The sequence below is a fragment of the Procambarus clarkii genome, chromosome 28 (assembly GCF_040958095.1).
Source record: "Procambarus clarkii isolate CNS0578487 chromosome 28, FALCON_Pclarkii_2.0, whole genome shotgun sequence".
Taxonomy (NCBI): domain Eukaryota; kingdom Metazoa; phylum Arthropoda; class Malacostraca; order Decapoda; family Cambaridae; genus Procambarus; species Procambarus clarkii.
The window spans coordinates 18,172,934-18,191,458 of NC_091177.1; the positions used below are offsets into that span (position 1 = coordinate 18,172,934).

Genomic DNA, 18,525 nt, shown 5'->3' on the forward strand with positions numbered 1-18,525 from the left:
CACCTGTCTCTGTGGTCATCATCTCCAGGGCCTCCCTGATGGTCTCCTGCACCTGTCATTACCAACACAAACATTAATGGTGGAGGCTGAGTCTCCCAGGGGCCAGATTCACGAAGCAGTTACGCAAACACTTACGAACCTGTCCATCTTTTCTCAATCTTTGGCGGCTTTGTTTACAATTATTAAACAGTTAATGAGCTCCGAAATACCAGGAGGCTGTTTATAACAATAACAACAGTTGAATGGGAAGTTTTCATGCTTGTAAACTGTTTAATAAATGTAACCAAAGCCGTCAAAGATTGAGGAAAGATGTACACGTTCGTAAGTGCTTTCGTGAATCTGGCCCCAGGTGTACGGGGTCAGCTGTGGCACCTGTCTCTGTGGTCATCATCCCCAGGGCCTCCCTGATGGTCTCCTGCACCTGTCATTACCAACACAAACATTAATGGTAGAGGCTGAGTCTCCCAGGTGTACGGGGTCAGCTGTGGCACCTGTCTCTGTGGTCATCATCTCCAGGGCCTCCCTGATGGTCTCCTGCACCTGTCATTACCAACACAAACATTAATGGTGGAACCTGGACTATAATGAAGCATCAGGCTCTGAGTAAAGTAACTGGACCATAATGAAGCATCAGGCTCTGAGTAAAGTAACTGGACTATAATGAAGCATCAGGCTCTGAGTAAAGTAACTGGACTATAATGAAGTATCAGGCTCTGAGTAATGTAACTGGACTATAATGAAGCATCAGGCTCTGAGTAAAGTAACTGGGCTATAATGAAGCATCAGATTGAGTAAAGTAATTTGACAATATAAGTAATGTTTCTCTACACAGACCACAGTGTAGAGAAACACCAAGATGACAGTTGAATTTATTAATAAAAATGTTTCAAGTGTTAGAGCAAAAAGTTTCCTATACATGAAGTCAACTCTCATCTTTATGTGTCTCTATGTCAAAAGTGTTTATACAGGGGCAATACTACACTCAGTTGGGTGAAAACAATGTGACCATCAGCAGCGTACCTTCACTGAGGTGTGGATAGTCTTGACATTTGGGAAAAGTTCCTGGCACTTCTGGAGCCAATCTTCAATCTTCATGCTGCACTCATCAGCTGTGCCTATGGTTGTGTCAACCTCCTGTAGGGTGTTGACTATGTCGAGGTTCCCCAACATGGCCTGCAGCTGAGTCTTCCCTTCCTCTCCTTGTGTTGTCATATCTATCACACTGGTATCCTCCAGTTCCAAGAGCTGCATTGCTGACTTGTTCTGCTCTACCAGAGCATAGAGTCTGTCCTGGAGCTGGAGGTGGTGAGTCTTCCAGTCCCCCAGCTGCCCCCGGTACTCCCCCAGCTGGAACAGTACCTCTTCACAGCTAATAATGAGGCTGCTGATGCTGCTCTTCTGCTCCTGCACCAGGGAACGTAACTTCTTACTGATGCCTCTGACGGGACCTTCATAAGGTTTTGCTGGCACTGCTTCCTGAGTTGTTAGCTGGATATTTTTGAGTTTCCTAACTAAAGCCTCCACAGCATAGCTAATTGGGAACTGAGTTGCAGCTGTGGCAGTGTGCTCGGCACGGCAGCTGGGGCAGGTCAGCTGACCATTCTTGATAGCATTGTCAATACACTGGGAGCAGAATGTGTGGCCGCACGGCAGTGTGCGAGGTCGTAGCTGATTGTCATCATAATCGTTAAAACACACTGAACATTCCTCTGGCTTGTTATCCTGTGGATAAAATATTTGGTAAATCTAGATGTATTTACAACGAAAAATAATATTACAGTACTGCACAATATTTCCTGATAAAAATTACATAATATTTTCATAATTTCTTTGTACAGAGGAACCTCGGTATTTGCACTACTCTCAATTCGCACTGCTAACCGGCCACTGAGGCCAAGGTGTGCAGATAACGGCGGAGAGCCGCAACCAGACCCAACACATGATGTACTCCCAGCCTGATCAACCAAGCATCAATGTTCCAAGGACCCCCTATAGAAAGACGCCGTCTCAATCTCCACCAGAAAAGAAATAGACGGCTGCAACTGAACAAACCGACCACCAAGACTGAAAGAGCAAAACCCCTGTGCAGGAGAGCATGAAGCTCACCAACCCGACCCCCAGAGGCCAATGCCAACAGAAACAGAACCTTTAAAAACAATCTTGAACTGAAGGGGCCACCACAAACCGAGGAAAAGAGGGCAAAAGAGAGCACCCAGTCCAAGGACCAAGACGGTTCCGGCAGCGCATGAGCTGGCCAGAGGTGAAACTATACATGAGAAAGCTTGCAGAATGGGGCGGAAATGATATCCACCCTAAACACAAGCTGGAGTGGCTCCACCAGCGCTGCAAGATAAGAGGCGATAGTAATAAGCATCAAATGATGATCATGAAAAAGCCAAGAAAGAAAGGACAAAACAACCCGAACAGAAATAGAAGACAGCCTACAAAGAGAGAGGAAATGGTGACAAAAACACCAAGAAACTTCATATTGTCGCCGAGACGAAGCTCGCAGGTGAGACACCTTCAATGAACCCACCTGATCACCACACAAGTGGTGATACACACACGCCAAAAAGACCAGACACGAAGAGCAAAGGAGTAGACCAAACCAGTCATGTGCTAGACCATCCCAATCTGCTGAAAGAGACAGAACAGCGGAAAATGCCCCGGGAACATAGGATTAACCCTTAAACCACGCAATACATACATACATATACGATGGTAGTAACTTTCCCAAAACTGCTCAATTCATACATATATAATTGAGGGTCTAGCGAACAATTTGAAATGCCCCGTGAGGGATAGGAGCAGCTATAGTTAAGTCGACCCCGAATGTAAACAGACACCACCTGGGGAAAAAATCCAGCATAGGCCGCCATTGACTGCAGGCCTCAGTTGCCCGACAGAGACCATGGCGAGTGCATCACGTTCCACCAACCGACCCCGCTCAGCAAAGCGTACATAGCGGCCTTTGACTGAGGATGAAATTAATCAGAATTTTTTCCTGGATGGTGATGAGCCTGATATTGACTACTCCGAGTGAACATGCTGGTGCCACGAGGGCTAGGCCTAGCTCCTCACCCATGCCTCCCCGCCCACAATTGACATCACTTCATGCCAATCCACATAGTTCATGTGTTACTTTGTCAGATTTTTATGTTTTGGTCGACAATTCGGAGAGAGGTGAATCATTTTCTGGTTTTAGTGATTTAGAATCAGATAATAGTTTTGCTGCCGCTGGTGCCAGTGGAGTGTGTGGTGTTGCCAAGCAACATTTTGTTGTGTCAGCAGCATCTAGTCCAACCATGCGGCACCGCATGGCACCACATGGGGACACTGACGAACAAAGCCCCTCAACATCACCAATTTTCCCTCATCGTCCCTTCCCACCCGTACTGTTTCTAGACGGGCTTCACTTCCTGGTCCATGGATTCCTGGCCGTGGTGCCGCTGTTGCCTCTCGAAAGACACCAGGTGTATATGTGTAGTTTGATGTGACAGATTTTGTTCCAGAAATTACTGCCTTTGACAATTCAGATGTTGGGATTACAGACCTTTTCCCTGATACAGGTGACGATATGTTTGAAGTGGACTACTTTACTGCATATTTTGATGAGCCGCTCATGCAACATATTGTTCAGGAAATGAACAAATATGCAGCTGATCTCATTCGTGAGGAGTTATCCAATTTTTCACAATTACAACCATGGAAAGATACAACTTTAGGTGAAATGTATGTGTTTTTGGCACTGTGTATGTTGATGAAGTAAGTAAGTAATTATCAAAAGAAGGCACCAAACCGGGAAGGCTATGTAGCACCATCAAGTAAGTAATTATCAAAAGAAGGCACCAAACCGGGAAGGCTATGTAGCACCATCAAATACGCAAAATAATCAGAGGGCGCTAAATATCACCAAGGATGCCAATACGAGAACAAAAACGCATAAGGCGAACGATATCAAAAGTATCCGAGTCACCAAGAATTCTATCGAGGGACAGGTGACCGCGAGGGGCGGTCGGAAAGCAAGACACACGCTCGTCCTGGAAGTCAGGACATTCAAGAAGGACATGCACGACCGTAAGAGGGACAATGCAACTAGGACAATAAGGAGCAGGGCGGCGCTCCATCAAGTGACCATGGGTTAAGCGAGTATGGTATGTTGATGAAGCATTGTGTCAAACATGTACTCGACCATTATTGGTGCAAAGACCAGACTGTTCCAACACCATTGTTCGGGAAATATATGTCTCGAGACAGATTTGCGATACTCCTCATGTGTCTTCATTTTGCAAGTAATGAAAACTAAACTGAAGATGATAGACTTTGGAAGGTGAGGCACATCCTGAATGAACTTGATGGAGAGTACAGTGATTTCTATGTACCAGCTCACAAGATGGTGATTGACGAATCCCTTGTGCTTTTTAACCCTTAAACTGCGCAAGACTGCATATAAAGTTTTGAGTAACTGACACAAAAGTGCGCAACACTGCAAGTGTAGTTTTGGAGTACTGTACTTTGCAAGATTTAAATGGCAGCGGATACACAGGGTTCACATCACCTTCCTCAGGGCTCTTGTAAACAGACGCCATTTAAAAAAAAATCATGGGCAACATTCCCGGGTGTGAGAGCCTCAGTACTGAGTGAGCAACTAAGGCTGGCGCACGCAGCATGAGCTCACAGCATTGCTGTTCAGCTTGTGACCACAGCATCGCATAAAAATGCTAAAAATATATGTAACTGGTATTATTTAGAGATGATAGTATTACAGAAGATCCCTGACTGTGATATAAATGACCAGGATTCTGATAACAGCAGGATTGTTGTGATAATTTGCTCTATACTGTGTGAGGAGTAATATTGAGGGTAGGAGGGCTGTAGCGTAGTCTGCCGAATCTATGCAGCCACCTATTGCTCTTTGTACTTACTATATACCATCTTAGTGGTTTGCTACGGTGAACAAATCATGTGATACTTATATATAATGTCTGTATTTAGTGAATTACAGCACAAACAGTATGGTGGGAGGAGGATGTGAGTGAGTCAGGTAAGGTGAGGGAGGGAGTGGCTGCCAGTGGCAGGCTGCTTGATGTGCCGGCCAGTCCTTGCTGCCTTTTGACTCGGCGTACCAACTTAGTGGTTCGTTATGCTGAACAAAAATGTAGATACAGTGGTACCTCGAATAACGAATTTAATCCGTTCCAGCGCCGTGATCGTCATGTGAAACGTACGTCATACAAAACGAATGTCCCTTTTGACAATAATGGAAATCAAATTAATCCGTTCTACCACAGAAAAACATCAATATGATATTCGATGTTCTAAATAATGGAGCAGCCTACCTTACATTCACTGAACAAACCTTTATGGCATTTTTCTTTCTTCAAATGTGTTCAATATGTCTTTTTCATTTGTCTTATAGCAAAAGGTTCGTTCGGTGTACGGCAGGTAGGCTGCTCCATGTTTCTTAAGCTGCTAAGAGGTCCTCAGGAGATTTACACACAAAAAAATCTAAAAAATAATTTTGTCTTCTAAAAATGTTAATTTGTGTTCCCAGAGCACAGGAAAAATATAAAAAAATCGTAGGTGACATATTTTGGCCACAATTGGCCGAGGAAGTCTGGCAAAATGTGGGCGTTGACAGAGCGGTCGTGAGTGGTGGTCAGCGTGACCTGAGCTGTCAGGCAAGAGTTGCCACAAAGATATTATTACCTAATTATTTCAATGTTTCTTATTGATTTTTTCTTCGTTTTTTTGCAGTAATATTATTCAATAGTGTGTAGTGTGATAGATTTATATAATAAAAGGGTGAATCATCGCTATACTCAAAAGTATGGTGTGCATATTAGTGATTCAATTATTATGTTCATAAAACAATAAACAAACAGTTTTACTGTTATTACACTTTAGACATAGGTTATATATAAGTATCTGCATGTTTTGTTCACCATAACGAACCACTAAGTTGGTATTATGGGTCGAAAAGCAACGAGGAGTGACCGTCACACACCAGCCAGTTACTTTTTTTTTTTTTTTTTTTTTTTTTACATGCAGAGCATGCAAATTAAATACAATAAAAATACAGAATACATAAAGGAAAACAATAGACCACCGGCCAGAAGGGCCGACAGCCGAGCACAACAAAACACATACACAAGAAAAACATGAAAAATACAGCATACATCAAAACATAAAACAGAATACAATGGCAATCCAGCAATCACAGTACAAAACAACACCTCCAAAAAACAAAACATACAACAAGAGGCAACAGGTAAAGCAACAGAAAATCAATACATTAACGCCCCGTAACAAAAGGCGAGGCCAATTACAATAAAAAAGCAGGCAAAAACACAAGTCACTAAACACCGGCCTGAAGGGCCAACATCAAAAACACAAGAAAACAAAAGAAAAATAAAACACACAGCAAGCACACAGACTACGAAAAGATCTCATACTTGTCCGGCCACTCTTCCGCCGGGAAGCGAATACAGTACGCTTCCCAAAGTAACATAATGTCCTCCGAAACATGGTCACTATTGAGCGTACGAGGATTGGGCATTAACTCTGGCACACCCACAATAAAACACTTAGCCCGACGAATCCAGATGGTAGAAGGGCACCACGGAGCAGGACGCACACGGTCAACAATTTCAAAATGCAACGGATGGTCAGCATCCATCGCCACTCCGGAGGCCAAGATGAGAGGGAGAGGCTCCTTCCCAAGAGGCCGGGCAATGGGCAGCACACTGGGAGCCTCCTCAGCTGCCTCACAGGGCTCCTCGGCAACCACTGAACGTTGCACCTGCCGGGACCCCCCACGCTTGGCATCCTTTTTCAGCACCAGCTTGATGCCTCGGCTCGCACCAGGATCCACACCATCCACGCCCGTAGGAGCAACCACCTCCCACTGCGGAGAACCTTCTGCAGGAGAAAGAACAGGAGGTAAATTAGACGCACAATCATCGTCAACAGCCGACACATGGACATCAGCCACCACCAGCGTCGTAGAGCACGAGGCACCTGGAACCGCCACACCATCTCCCGAAGCTCCACCCGCGTCGTAGTCCTCCATATCAGCCCAAGCAGTAGAAGAGCGCCTAGAACGCTTGGGCAATGGCCGCACATCCTCACAGCCGGAGGCGGACCCAGAACCATGGCCCTCACGAACCGGGCGAACCAACGCCCGTCGCAGTACTTCAGCAGCCTCAACCACATGGGGAACCGGGCCGCACACAACAGGATGCTCCGCAGCACCCCCAACACCCAACACAGCCGGAACACCTGGCGAGGGCGCAGGACCAGGCGCAGCAGCAGGAGTCGAGGAAGACGCAGACGCACTCGGCTGAGGGGCAACAAGCACCGGGGGCATGTCGGGTGACGCAGGAGGGGCCGCATCAGCAGCGACTGGGACCTGCTCCACTTCATCTCCGGAATCCACGCCCTGAGGGAGCGGCGGGAAATCCTCCTCCCGGAATAAGTTAACGGGCGCAGCAGGTGTCTCGGAGCACCCGGCAGCCTGATGCCCCAACTGGCCACACCGGAAACAAGTACGGGGCTGCCGGGCATAGTACACCCGAACGTAGTAGCCCAGCAGCCGGACAGAAGATGGGATATCCGACCGCAGGCGCATACCTATTGTACGGACATTCGTCTGCTTCCCAGCATACTTCCGCGAGGACAGCTTGTTCACCCGCACACTGATGACAGCACACATACCTACAGCACCATACCTCCCGAAGAAGCGCCGGAGAAGGTTTTCAGGGAACTCCAGGGGCGCACCGTGCACACTGACATATGTCAGGGCACCACTTCGGTCCGAGATCGTAACGGAGCCGGGGCCATCCGGCAACTGCAATGAACGCCCCTCGTTCCGCCGGAGGAAGTCCCGATACTCCTCCTCCCCCACGAACTTGACAATCACCCAGTGGGCCGTAACAAGCTCAACGCCATACACAGCTTCCACCGGGACACGAAGCATGTCACACATAACTAACTCAACGGCCGGATAACCAGCCTTACACGTGAATTCCAGTCCCACGGAATTTACCCTCAACACAGGAGGAATAGCCAGGCCCCCCATGGCAAAACGGCCACGTCAGCACGCAGCCAGGCAGGCAACAACACTGGACAGGGAAGGTAAGAGACCCCCACACCCCCTGCCGGCGAAAAAACTGCAACCTCCCCAAACTGCCGGAGTGTTCAGACGACACGTCTTCACCCTACGGCTGCTCAGGTGGAACTCCACCAGCCAGTTACTCGTTGCCATTCCCTCAACAACGCCTCACTCACCCACTTTCTCCTCCCACCATCCTGTTTTTTATTTTATTCACTATATACAGACGTTATATATAAGTATCACATGTTTTGTTCAACACAACTGTACAACTAAGCTGATATAGGTAGTTCAGGAACTAAGAGACGTCGTTACACAAAGTCAGCTGGCGGCTGCATCCCTCACTCATTCAAGGTCAGACACACTAAAGTTTCTCCCCCAACAATACAGTTTGTGGTGTTATTACACTATATACAGACGTTATATATAAGTATCTACAAGTTTTGTTCAACACAACTGTACAACTAAGCTGGTATAGTTATTTCAGGCACTAAGAGACGTTGCTACACACAGTCAGCTGGCGGCTACCTCCCTCACTCATTCAAGGTCAGGGGCACTAAAATTTCTCTCCCAACAATACTGTTTGCAGTGTTATTACACTATATAAACACATTATATATAAGTATCTACATTTGTGTTCACCATAGAGAACCACTGAGCTGGTATGGTGAATGCAGACACTAACAGGTGGCCATACAATCAGAAAACGATGCTATCTCCCTCCGTCCCTCAGCATTACTCCTCTCACAGTGCTAATTATCACAACAATCCTGCTATTATCACAATCCTGGTCATTTTTATCACAGTCAGGGGTCCTCTGTAATACTGTCATCGCTAAATAATAGCAGTTACATATTTATTTTGACATTTTTATGCGATGCTGTGGTCACAAGCTGAACATCAATGCTGTTAGCTCATGCTGTGTGCGCCAGCCTTGGTTGCTCCAACAGTACTGTGGCTCTCACACCGGAGAATATTGCCCATGATTTTTTTTAAACATGGCGTCTGTTTACAAGAGCCCTGAGGAAGCTAATGTGAACCCCGTGTAGCCGCGGGCCATTTGAATCGGGCCTGGCACCCTGTGGTGTATATATACACCATGCGCACCGTGGGACATGTTACTCATGGTATATATACTGTATAGCCATGCCCAGTTTAAGGGTTACATAAAATGAAAAAAAAATGAAAATTTTTGAAAAACAAAACACATGTCACAAAGGTTCGTTCTGTGGTTGCCAGGTAGGCTGCTCCATGTTTCTTGAATAATAATAAAAAAAAAATGAAAAATAAAAAAAAATTGAAAAAATTGAAAAACAGACAAATGCCATAAAGATTCGTTCAGTGTTTGTCGGGTAGGCTGCTCCATTATAGCAATCTTTCTTTGTTTCAAATTTGTTCCATTTGTTTTGTATTTTTCATTTACGTCTCAATAATGGAGCAGCCTACCGGACAAACACTGAACAAACCTTTATGGCATTTGTCCGTTTTTCAATTTTTTTTTAATGTTTTTTTATTTAAGAGACACGGAGCAGCCTACCTGGCGACCACCGAACGAACCTTTTTGACATTTGTTGTTTTTCAAAAAATTTAATTAATTTCTTTCGTTCTACAAAAAAGTCATTGCTTTGCAACATCTCAGCAGTCACCCCTTTATATCCCAGCATCATTAGCATCTTTAAACAAAAACAACATAATTTATTTTCATCGTTGGAGGCCTCCGAGAATATGCAAGAAGCAGCGCGACCCCACCATGTGGTGTCGTCGTTATTCAAACGAGCGGTCGCCATACGAGGCGAATTGTCGGCGATTGGGCCGTTCGTTCCGGAAAATGAGGCGATCGTTATTCGAGGTACCACTGTACTTATATATAATGTGTATATATAGTGTAATAACACCAAAAGGAGTGTTAGGAGAAGCCATTTTGGTGAGGGAGGTGGCGACACCTACATGAGTTGTCATGCTGTGTAAGGGTAGCCACTATGCTCTTTGGTCATTATACCAGCTTAGATGAACAGTTATGGTGAACAAAATATGTAGATACTTACATGTAATGTGTGTGTATATAGTGTAATAATACCACAAACAGTATACTTGAAGGAGGAATGTTAGTGCATCTGGCCTTGAACCATTGAGGGAGGGAGGGAGGGAACATCAGTTGTGTGTGGCCACCTGTTACTGTCTGCAGTCACCATACAAGATTAGCAGTTCACTACGGTGAACACAAATATAGATACTAATATATAATGTGCATATACAGTATATTGAAATAACAGCAAAAGAAGTGTTGGGAAAAGCCAATTTGGTGAGGGAGGTGGCATCATCTTCCTGACTTGTCATGCTGTGTAAGGGTGGCCACTATGCTCTTTGTGCACTATGCCAGCTTAGATGAGCAGTTATGGTGAACAAAACATGTAGATAATTATATATAATGTCTGTATGTAGTGAATAAAAACAAAAACAGTATGGTAGGAGGAGGATGTTGGCGAGTGAGGAATTTTTGAGGGAGGGAGTGGTAGCGAGTGACTGGCTGGCATCTCCTCGTTGCTTTTTGACTCAATATTGTCATGAGAATCTCTCATAAAAGGAGATTTAGGCCTGTTCCATCATCACCTATTCTACCACATCACTCCTGCATAATCAAGAATTTACAGAAAGAGCAATAACAACTACTTTTCAGACATCTAGACAGTAATCTACTCCTCCCTGGAGGGAGGGAGACCGGCTCGAGGGAGCCGGTCGGCCGAGCGAACAGCACGCTGGACTTGTGATCCTGTGGTCCCGGGTTCGATTCCGGACGGCGGCGAGAAATAATGGGCAGAGTTTCTTTCACCCTATACCCCTATTACCTAGCAGTAAAATAGGTACCTGGGTGTTAGTCAGCTGTCACGGGCTGCTTCCTGGGGGTGGAGGCCTGGTCGAGGACCAAGCCGCGGGGACACTAAAGCCCCGAAATCATCTCAAGATAACCTCCCTACACTCCAATGCCCGTCACCTCCATCGCACTTGGTGGTTGGAAGTTCCCGCCACCGGCCGGGACCAAGCGCAATGGTAGTTTGTGTGAGCCGGCCTCCAATTATCGAAGACACCAGCGCCACCTACTTTGGTCCAGCTCCCATATAAATAGAACCAGCAACTACCAAGATTCAGAATACTCCTCCGTGCTCAACTGCCTGGATCTGCTAACATACGTCTCTGTGTGGTAGTAGATTTACGCAGCCTGGCCTATAGTATTCCTGCACCATTTTATTGTTTATACTTTAATGTAACATTAATTTGTCTGTTTGTTTTTTGTATTTTGCTCACTGTAAATAAGCCAAATTTTTAAACTACTGTATTTTTAATGTAAATTGATCAAAGTAGTTTTTCATAGTAAAGTATTTAAATTTTTTCTCTATGTTTTATCCTGCAGTTACCTGTGTGAAGTCAATAAGCAGTCTAATTGATTTTTACTTTTTTTGCTTTATGTGACCAGCATTCCATTTGCCCTATAGAGACTGCGCTAACAACCATTTTCAGGTCACAATATCAACTTAGTGGTTCGTTATGGTGAACAAAACATGCAGATACTTATATATAATCTGTGAATATATAGTGTAATAACCACAAGTATTTTTTATTGTTTTATGAACATAATAATTGAATCCATAATATGGACACCATAATTTTGAGTACAGCGGTGATTCACACATTTTGTTATATAAATATATCACACTACACACTACTGAATATTTCTGCAAAAACTAAGAAAAAATCAGATACATTGAAATAATTAGGTAATTATATCTGTGTAGAAACTCCCGCCTAATAGCTGGGGCGAAGCAGACCTCGTCTGGCGCCTGTTCTGTCAACGCCTCTTTTTTGCCAGACTTCCCCGCCCTATTGCAGCCAAAATATGCCACTTACGATTTTTTAATATTTTTACTGAGATCAGGGAACACAAATTAACAGGTTTATAAGAATTAAGTTTAAATAATTTATTATGCACCCCATACCCATCTTGTGCATGGTAGTGGAAAGGGTTACAGAGGTACATAATGGGCTCAGAGATTGAACCCCACATTTAATTTAGCTAAGCAAGTTAAAAAAATCAGTATAAGTCGTCACATTATCAATGGATTCGAGATCAACCACAAGTACAGTTTGTAAATTAAGCAACTGGCACATGTGGAAAGCTAGTGTTACAATTGATATGTTTGTCCTGCACACCGCCCCCATCCAGTGGGCAGCGGTGGATAGGTTACAATCACTTAGTTACTACCTACATTTAGCAAACTGGGGATATTTAGCTAAAATTTCTAGTAGCAGATAATTTTGAATTAAATATTTACACATCGTTGGAACATTTGTTATTGAATTATCTCTGAATCCACGTATCTTTGGGCACTCTATCGCATAGTGACAGGGTGTGTGCAAATAATTTTGTTGACACTGTTTACATTTGGTCAGGTCTACATCAGCAGATAATGAGAATTCCGAGAGATACTTGTAATCGTGTCTAAGCCGAGCAGTAGTAACATCTAGAAGTCTACTGATTTTATTGGATAAACCGTAGATGTGTGGCTCCTCTTGCATGATAGTATGATGATAGATGGAATTACTGGTGTCGATTTCACTTTGCCTCAAATCTACAAGATATTGTTGAAGTTCTTGGTGTACTGCTGCTCTCAGATTGCTCATTGACAATCCAAGGTTACACTCAACGTCTCCTTTAAAGGCAGATTCTTTGAGTAACTCATCAGCTCTATCATGCATTCGGAGGACAACATGAGATGAAGACCACATGAAACAGACTGTTATCATCATTAATAATTTTCTTGTATTTGTCTCTAGCTTCAGACACGAGCATGTTACAGTTACGTCTTAAAGAATTGAGAGCAATTAAGAATAAGGAGTCACTTACAATTAATATATCAAGTTTGGAAACTTGTACACATTTCAGTGCAAGGAGCAAGGCAAATAGTTCGGTCTGCAGGGTAAAGGCCTAGTTGTTTATACAGACTCCCCACACAAAATATAAGCCATCGCCCATTGTCTGGACAACTGCACTTCCAGCTGTACCCGTGGTGCGGTGTAGGAAACCATCAGTGTATATGATTTGAGAGAGAGAATGCTCTGTGGACAGAGCATCAATATGGCTTAAGGCGTTGAGCTTTGCCTCAAGACGAAGATTGGGCTGATCTCAAATTTGCTTCTGGAGTGGAAAGGGTCTAATCTCCCACGGTGCTAGAAAGTGCTGTTGTTGTCTCTATTGGTACAAATGATAAATCTGATACATTCTGAGTTCAGTTCCAGTTTTAGTTATCCATTTGGAACAATGCTGACCTTCAATAAAGAAATTCTGGAGGGCTTCTGTGCAAGGGTTAGGATGTGTTAGCCTAAGCATTTTTATACAAATTTGACAGTTAATTCCAAAAACACGATCAACAACGCTCGGAATATAAAGTTTCTTTCTCATGTTAAGTATCATTGTGGTACGAGGGCACCCAAGGATTATCCTCAAGGCTTCGTTCTGCAATTTTTCAAGCCCTCCAAGCTTACTTTCAGGCATCAAAGCAAGCAGAGGTGCAGCATAATCCACTAAAGATCTGACTTATTCAAGGTACATCATTTTGACAATTCTGACATTGGCACCATAGCCTGAGTGATAACCTGCAACAGCCTTGAGAGCTCGGAGCCTTTCTTTATACTGACGACAGAGTCTGAATACAAGAGAACCATACAGTGGCACCTCAATGCCAAGGTATTTGAATCTGTTTACATAGTCAAGCTGGGAGCTATCAGACAGTTGCATCTTGTGAACAGCTCCTCCCTGCCTGGGTGGGCGACACTAAATCGGTTTATAAGAACAAAAAAAAAAAATTTTTTTTTTTTTTACGCACCTGTGGGTTTCAAAGGCCAAATAGTTCGTAGCAGCTTGGAGAATAACCCTTAAACCGCTAACTGTTATACATAAAATATATGTATAAATATATTTTAAGACTAAATCCTAAAATTGCATATAGCACACATTTTGCCTCAAATATATACATGATAATCACTCATTTGCTGTTGCTAAAAGTTTAGTGCCTCCTCTCTGGCTGCCCTAAACATTCAGATACTGGATGGTGATGTTGCCAAGCAATGGTCATCATTTTCTTACAAAGGCCCTAGAAGGAAAGTGAAGGACTCTGGATTCTTTTTTCAAGATGGGGGATGATTACTGGAGGTCTGAAGAAGCAGTTGTGAGCTCTATGTGTGTGTAGGACTATTTTAACTATTTTAAATATGCAAATCATATATATATGATTTGCGCCGTTTTGTGACAGTTACTCAAATCATATATGTATGATTTGCGCTGTTTAAGGGTTAAAGGACGTCTTGCCTTCAAGCAGAATATTCCCTCCAAATGCCACAGATTTGGATTGAAATTTTTTGTACTCTGTGACTGCGAAACAGGAATTGTGTTACACATGATAATGTATTCACCTAGTTGTGCTTGTGGGGGCTCAGCTTTGCTCTTTTGGCCCACCTCTCAACTGTCAATCAACTGTTACTAACTACTAATTTTTTTTCCCCACACACCCCACAGGGGCATTCAGGGTGAAAGAAACTTTGCCCATTTGTTTCTGCCTGGACTAGGAATCGAATCTAGGCCACAGAATTATGAGTCCTGCGCGCAGTCTGCTCAGCTACCAGACCCCCAGTGTATATGGATATATGTACAGTATATGTATATGGGTACAAATGTAGACATTCCTGCTAATGACCAACATGGCTTCTCGGGTAGTGTTGTGAAGGTACTGCTTGCACCATAACTGAACAAGGGGCCACATACACAGACAACTATTATACCTGTTCCTTGCTAACTAGGTTCTTGCTTGATAATAGAACTGTTGTGTGTGGCACAGTGAAGACAAAACGAAGGGAAATGCCAGTGTTTGACACTGCTATGCAGGTTGGTGATTGCCAGCTAAGAAAAACTGGTGCAATGCTTTCAGTGGGGTGGGAGGACGGGCGTGAAGTGAACATGTTGACCACCGTTCACGATGGTACAATGGTGAACAGTGGCAAGGTGAACAAAACCACAAAACAACCATTATACAAACCAGACTGTGTTTTGGATTATAACATCAACATGCGTTTGGTGGATAAATGTGATATGATGGTGGGGGCAGTGGAATGTGTACGTAAAACAAGGAAGTGGAAAAAGATGATGTTTTTCCACCTTGTTGACGTAACAATGTTGAACAGTTACAAAATGTATCTTGTCAAAACAGGTGGTAAACGAAATTTCCGTGCGTTCAGTTTTACTGTAGTGACACAATTCTAGAAAAGTTTACCAAACCAATTCCTGGCATACAAAGGCCCATTGTGAACCCAGTATTGCACCATGCTCCTACATCCAGGCTTGCTCTCAAGGATGCCTTTCTGACACACAATATAAGGTATTTACCATCAACTGGAAAGTGTGCAGTAGGCCAGTGTGAGTGCATTGTATGTAATTCCACAGAAAAGAGGGACCAGAAACATAAATTGGTCTTGGTGCTCAGCGTGTAAGGTCCCTTTGTGCTATGTCAAATATTTTGACGAGTATCAGTCTCAAGGACTTCTAAGTGTCCAATACTGGTGCAAAAACATGTAAATATTAGGTGAGTGTATATAGTGAAAACAATTCATAATTTTTTTTATATTTCCTGAAAAATAAAACATTTTTGTGCACATACATGTGACTCTAATTTGTGACAATAATAAATTTATAAGAGTTGTATTATAATAAAACATCGTGACCACATATTGTACCACATCAGTGAAAAAAATGGTTGTAAAATGCGCCATAGATACAGTACTGTAAATAATGCCGCGAAAATAAATTTGCAGCAACTCGATCTCCTTCAACGCCGTGCCTGACTTTCCCGGGACGCACCACCCTCCAGCGATGACGATCTGTGACATCGTCGGCCAAATTCCTGGCTCATTTGCTCCATTGGTAAGTACAATTAATTTTATTTTATATTTTTCTCGTGCTCAGGGAACACAAATAAACACATTTATAAGAAAACAAAAATTTAGTAATTATTTTTTTGTTGCGCCTGGCGGTGTTGCAGGCCAAAAAGCCCTTAGCGGTTCGAGGGTTAAGTAGCAAATGCATACAAGCGATTAACGATCAGCATCTATATAACAAACCATTGTCCTATGGAGTTGATTTCACTTCCCGACATTTTTTAAAAACTATGAAAGTTTTATAATAAAAAGAAAGTTTTATAATAAATAGCCACAAAAATAGTTTTGTGGCTATTTATGATATTATTGTAAATATGCATTCTACTAGTTAATATCATTAATTCAATTTGTGACAATTTGAACAAAGAAGTGCGAGTGTGTACAGGAGGCTGATATGCCAGCAAACTCTCCAGGCAACAATATATCCTGGATAAGTTACTCCCAAACATTGTCACTTGGACCTTCGACTTCCTATGACATCACCTGCCACATATTTGCAGTGGACCCTTGGTTTACGAATTTAAGTCATTCCAAGAGATGGTTTGTACACCAAAAATTTGTAAACTGAAATGAATTTTCCCATAAGAAAACAATAGCTACAGCTTTATCTGGATGAATTTTTCAGCAAAACTTTGCATATTGCTCACATTTTCTTAATGATGAGGGGACATCCTCTACTGCCTCTATTTAACTATTTTTTTAGGTTGAACTTTACCACTGATTTTACCCATTGCATGATATATAATAACAACATTTATGTTCAGAAACCAAAAAAGCAGACAAACAATGAAATTCTTCACAAAGAATTAAATTGCAGTCATCACTAGATGGGATACACTGGTAAACTGAGGGTGCCTTGCCCCACGCCCAACAGAACCCACGTGCTCGTCGACACATACATGCATCAACAAACTCAAAATCCGAGGCAAACCTTGTATACCGAGTCAAATTTTACAGAAAAATTTACCTTATTTACCAAAAAATTCGTAAAGAGGGGCATTCGTTAACCGAAGTTCCACTATATTTCTTATTTAATTATGAAATTATATTATTTCAGAGTAAAAATAAGTTTTTCATGTTCTGCATTCAGCACTAACTTAATAAGTTGTAAATACTAGTACAGTGGTACCTCGGTTTAAGAGTTTAATCCGTTCCTGGAGACAGCTCATATTCTGAAAACTCGTATTCCGAAGCTAATTTCCCGATAAGAAATAATGGGTAATGAATTAATTCGTTCCTGACTACCCCAAAAAAACCACTTCAAACTATATTTTATACCTAATTCATCTAAATAAACCTACAAAACTATGTTCAAGTTATTACTTACCCTTGTTGATGAATGCTGTAGGCGTATTGAAGATGGTGAGGCGGGGGGAGGGGAGGAAGAGAGGTGTTACTGTTTGGAAGGGGAGTCTCCTTCCATTATAACATCAGGCAGTGAGGACCTTTCTGGTGTGCACTCCCTTGCACATTTTGCCTGCATACCACTAGGTCCTGGTTGTGGCTCACTGCTCGATTTTCTCACAACAAATCTGTCCATGGAAGCTTGTTTTTCCCTTCTTCGCAAGCTGTCTCTGTAGTAAGGCATCACATTGTCATTGAAAAGATTAAGGCAATGGCCTACTACAGCTTTCTCTGGGTGAGTCTTTTCAATAAAAGTTTGCATCTCTTCCCGCATCTGACACACCTTCTTAATTTCTGCAGAAGGGACATTAGCTACTACCTCATCCTCCTCCACTGGAGAAACATCCTCAGCTGGGTCTTCTTGCGGTTCCTTTTGAAGGGCTTGGAGTTGTTCAGTGCTCAGTTCTTCGTTGTGTTCTTCCACCAACTCCTCCACATCATCACCATCCAATTCCAAGCCCATTTGCCGGCCCAGAGTAACAATTTCCTCAACACTAGGCGCATCATTTACAGGCTCAAATCCCTCAAAGTCTAGTTCTTTCACACATTCAGGCCACAATTTTCTCCAGCTAGAAATCAGGGTTCTTTGAGTCACTTCTTTCCAGGCTTTGTCAATAAGTTTTAAAGAACTACAAATGTTAAAATGGTCTTTCCAGAACTCTTTGAGAGTGAGGTTTGTGGCTTCAGTCACTTCAAAACGTTTCCGGAAAAGTGCCCTTTCATAGTTTCTTAAAATTCGCTATGATTTTCTGATCCATAGGCTGAATTAGAGGAGTGGTGTTAGGAGGAGGGAACTTTATTGTGAGAAATTTACTGTATCTGTGCATCAATTCATCTTCCAATCCTGGAAGATGAGCAGGAGCATTGTCGAGGAGAAGCAGGGCCTTGAGTGGCAAATGTTTCTCCTGCAGATATTTTTCTATGGCAAGGCACAGCACTTCATTCACCCACTCCGAAAAAAAAGCCTTGTCACCCATGCCTTTTTATTAGCCTTCCACATCACACACATTTGGGTGTTCTGCACTTTA

General features: G+C 43.1%; 1 protein-coding gene across 1 annotated transcript in view; it reads right to left on the reverse strand.

Annotated features, from left to right (window-relative positions):
* Positions 1 to 127: 127 nt before the first annotated feature.
* LOC123768525 (uncharacterized) overlaps positions 128 to 18,525 on the reverse strand; it is a 63,621-nt gene continuing 45,223 nt past the window's right edge. Inside the window, exons 3-4 of the mRNA XM_069332633.1 lie at positions 1,021 to 1,722; positions 128 to 540 (exon numbers count right to left, since the gene is read on the reverse strand). Of these exons, the coding sequence (XP_069188734.1) occupies positions 388 to 540; positions 1,021 to 1,722 (855 nt within the window). The 3' untranslated portion in view covers positions 128 to 387. The remainder of the gene's footprint in view (positions 541 to 1,020; positions 1,723 to 18,525) is intronic.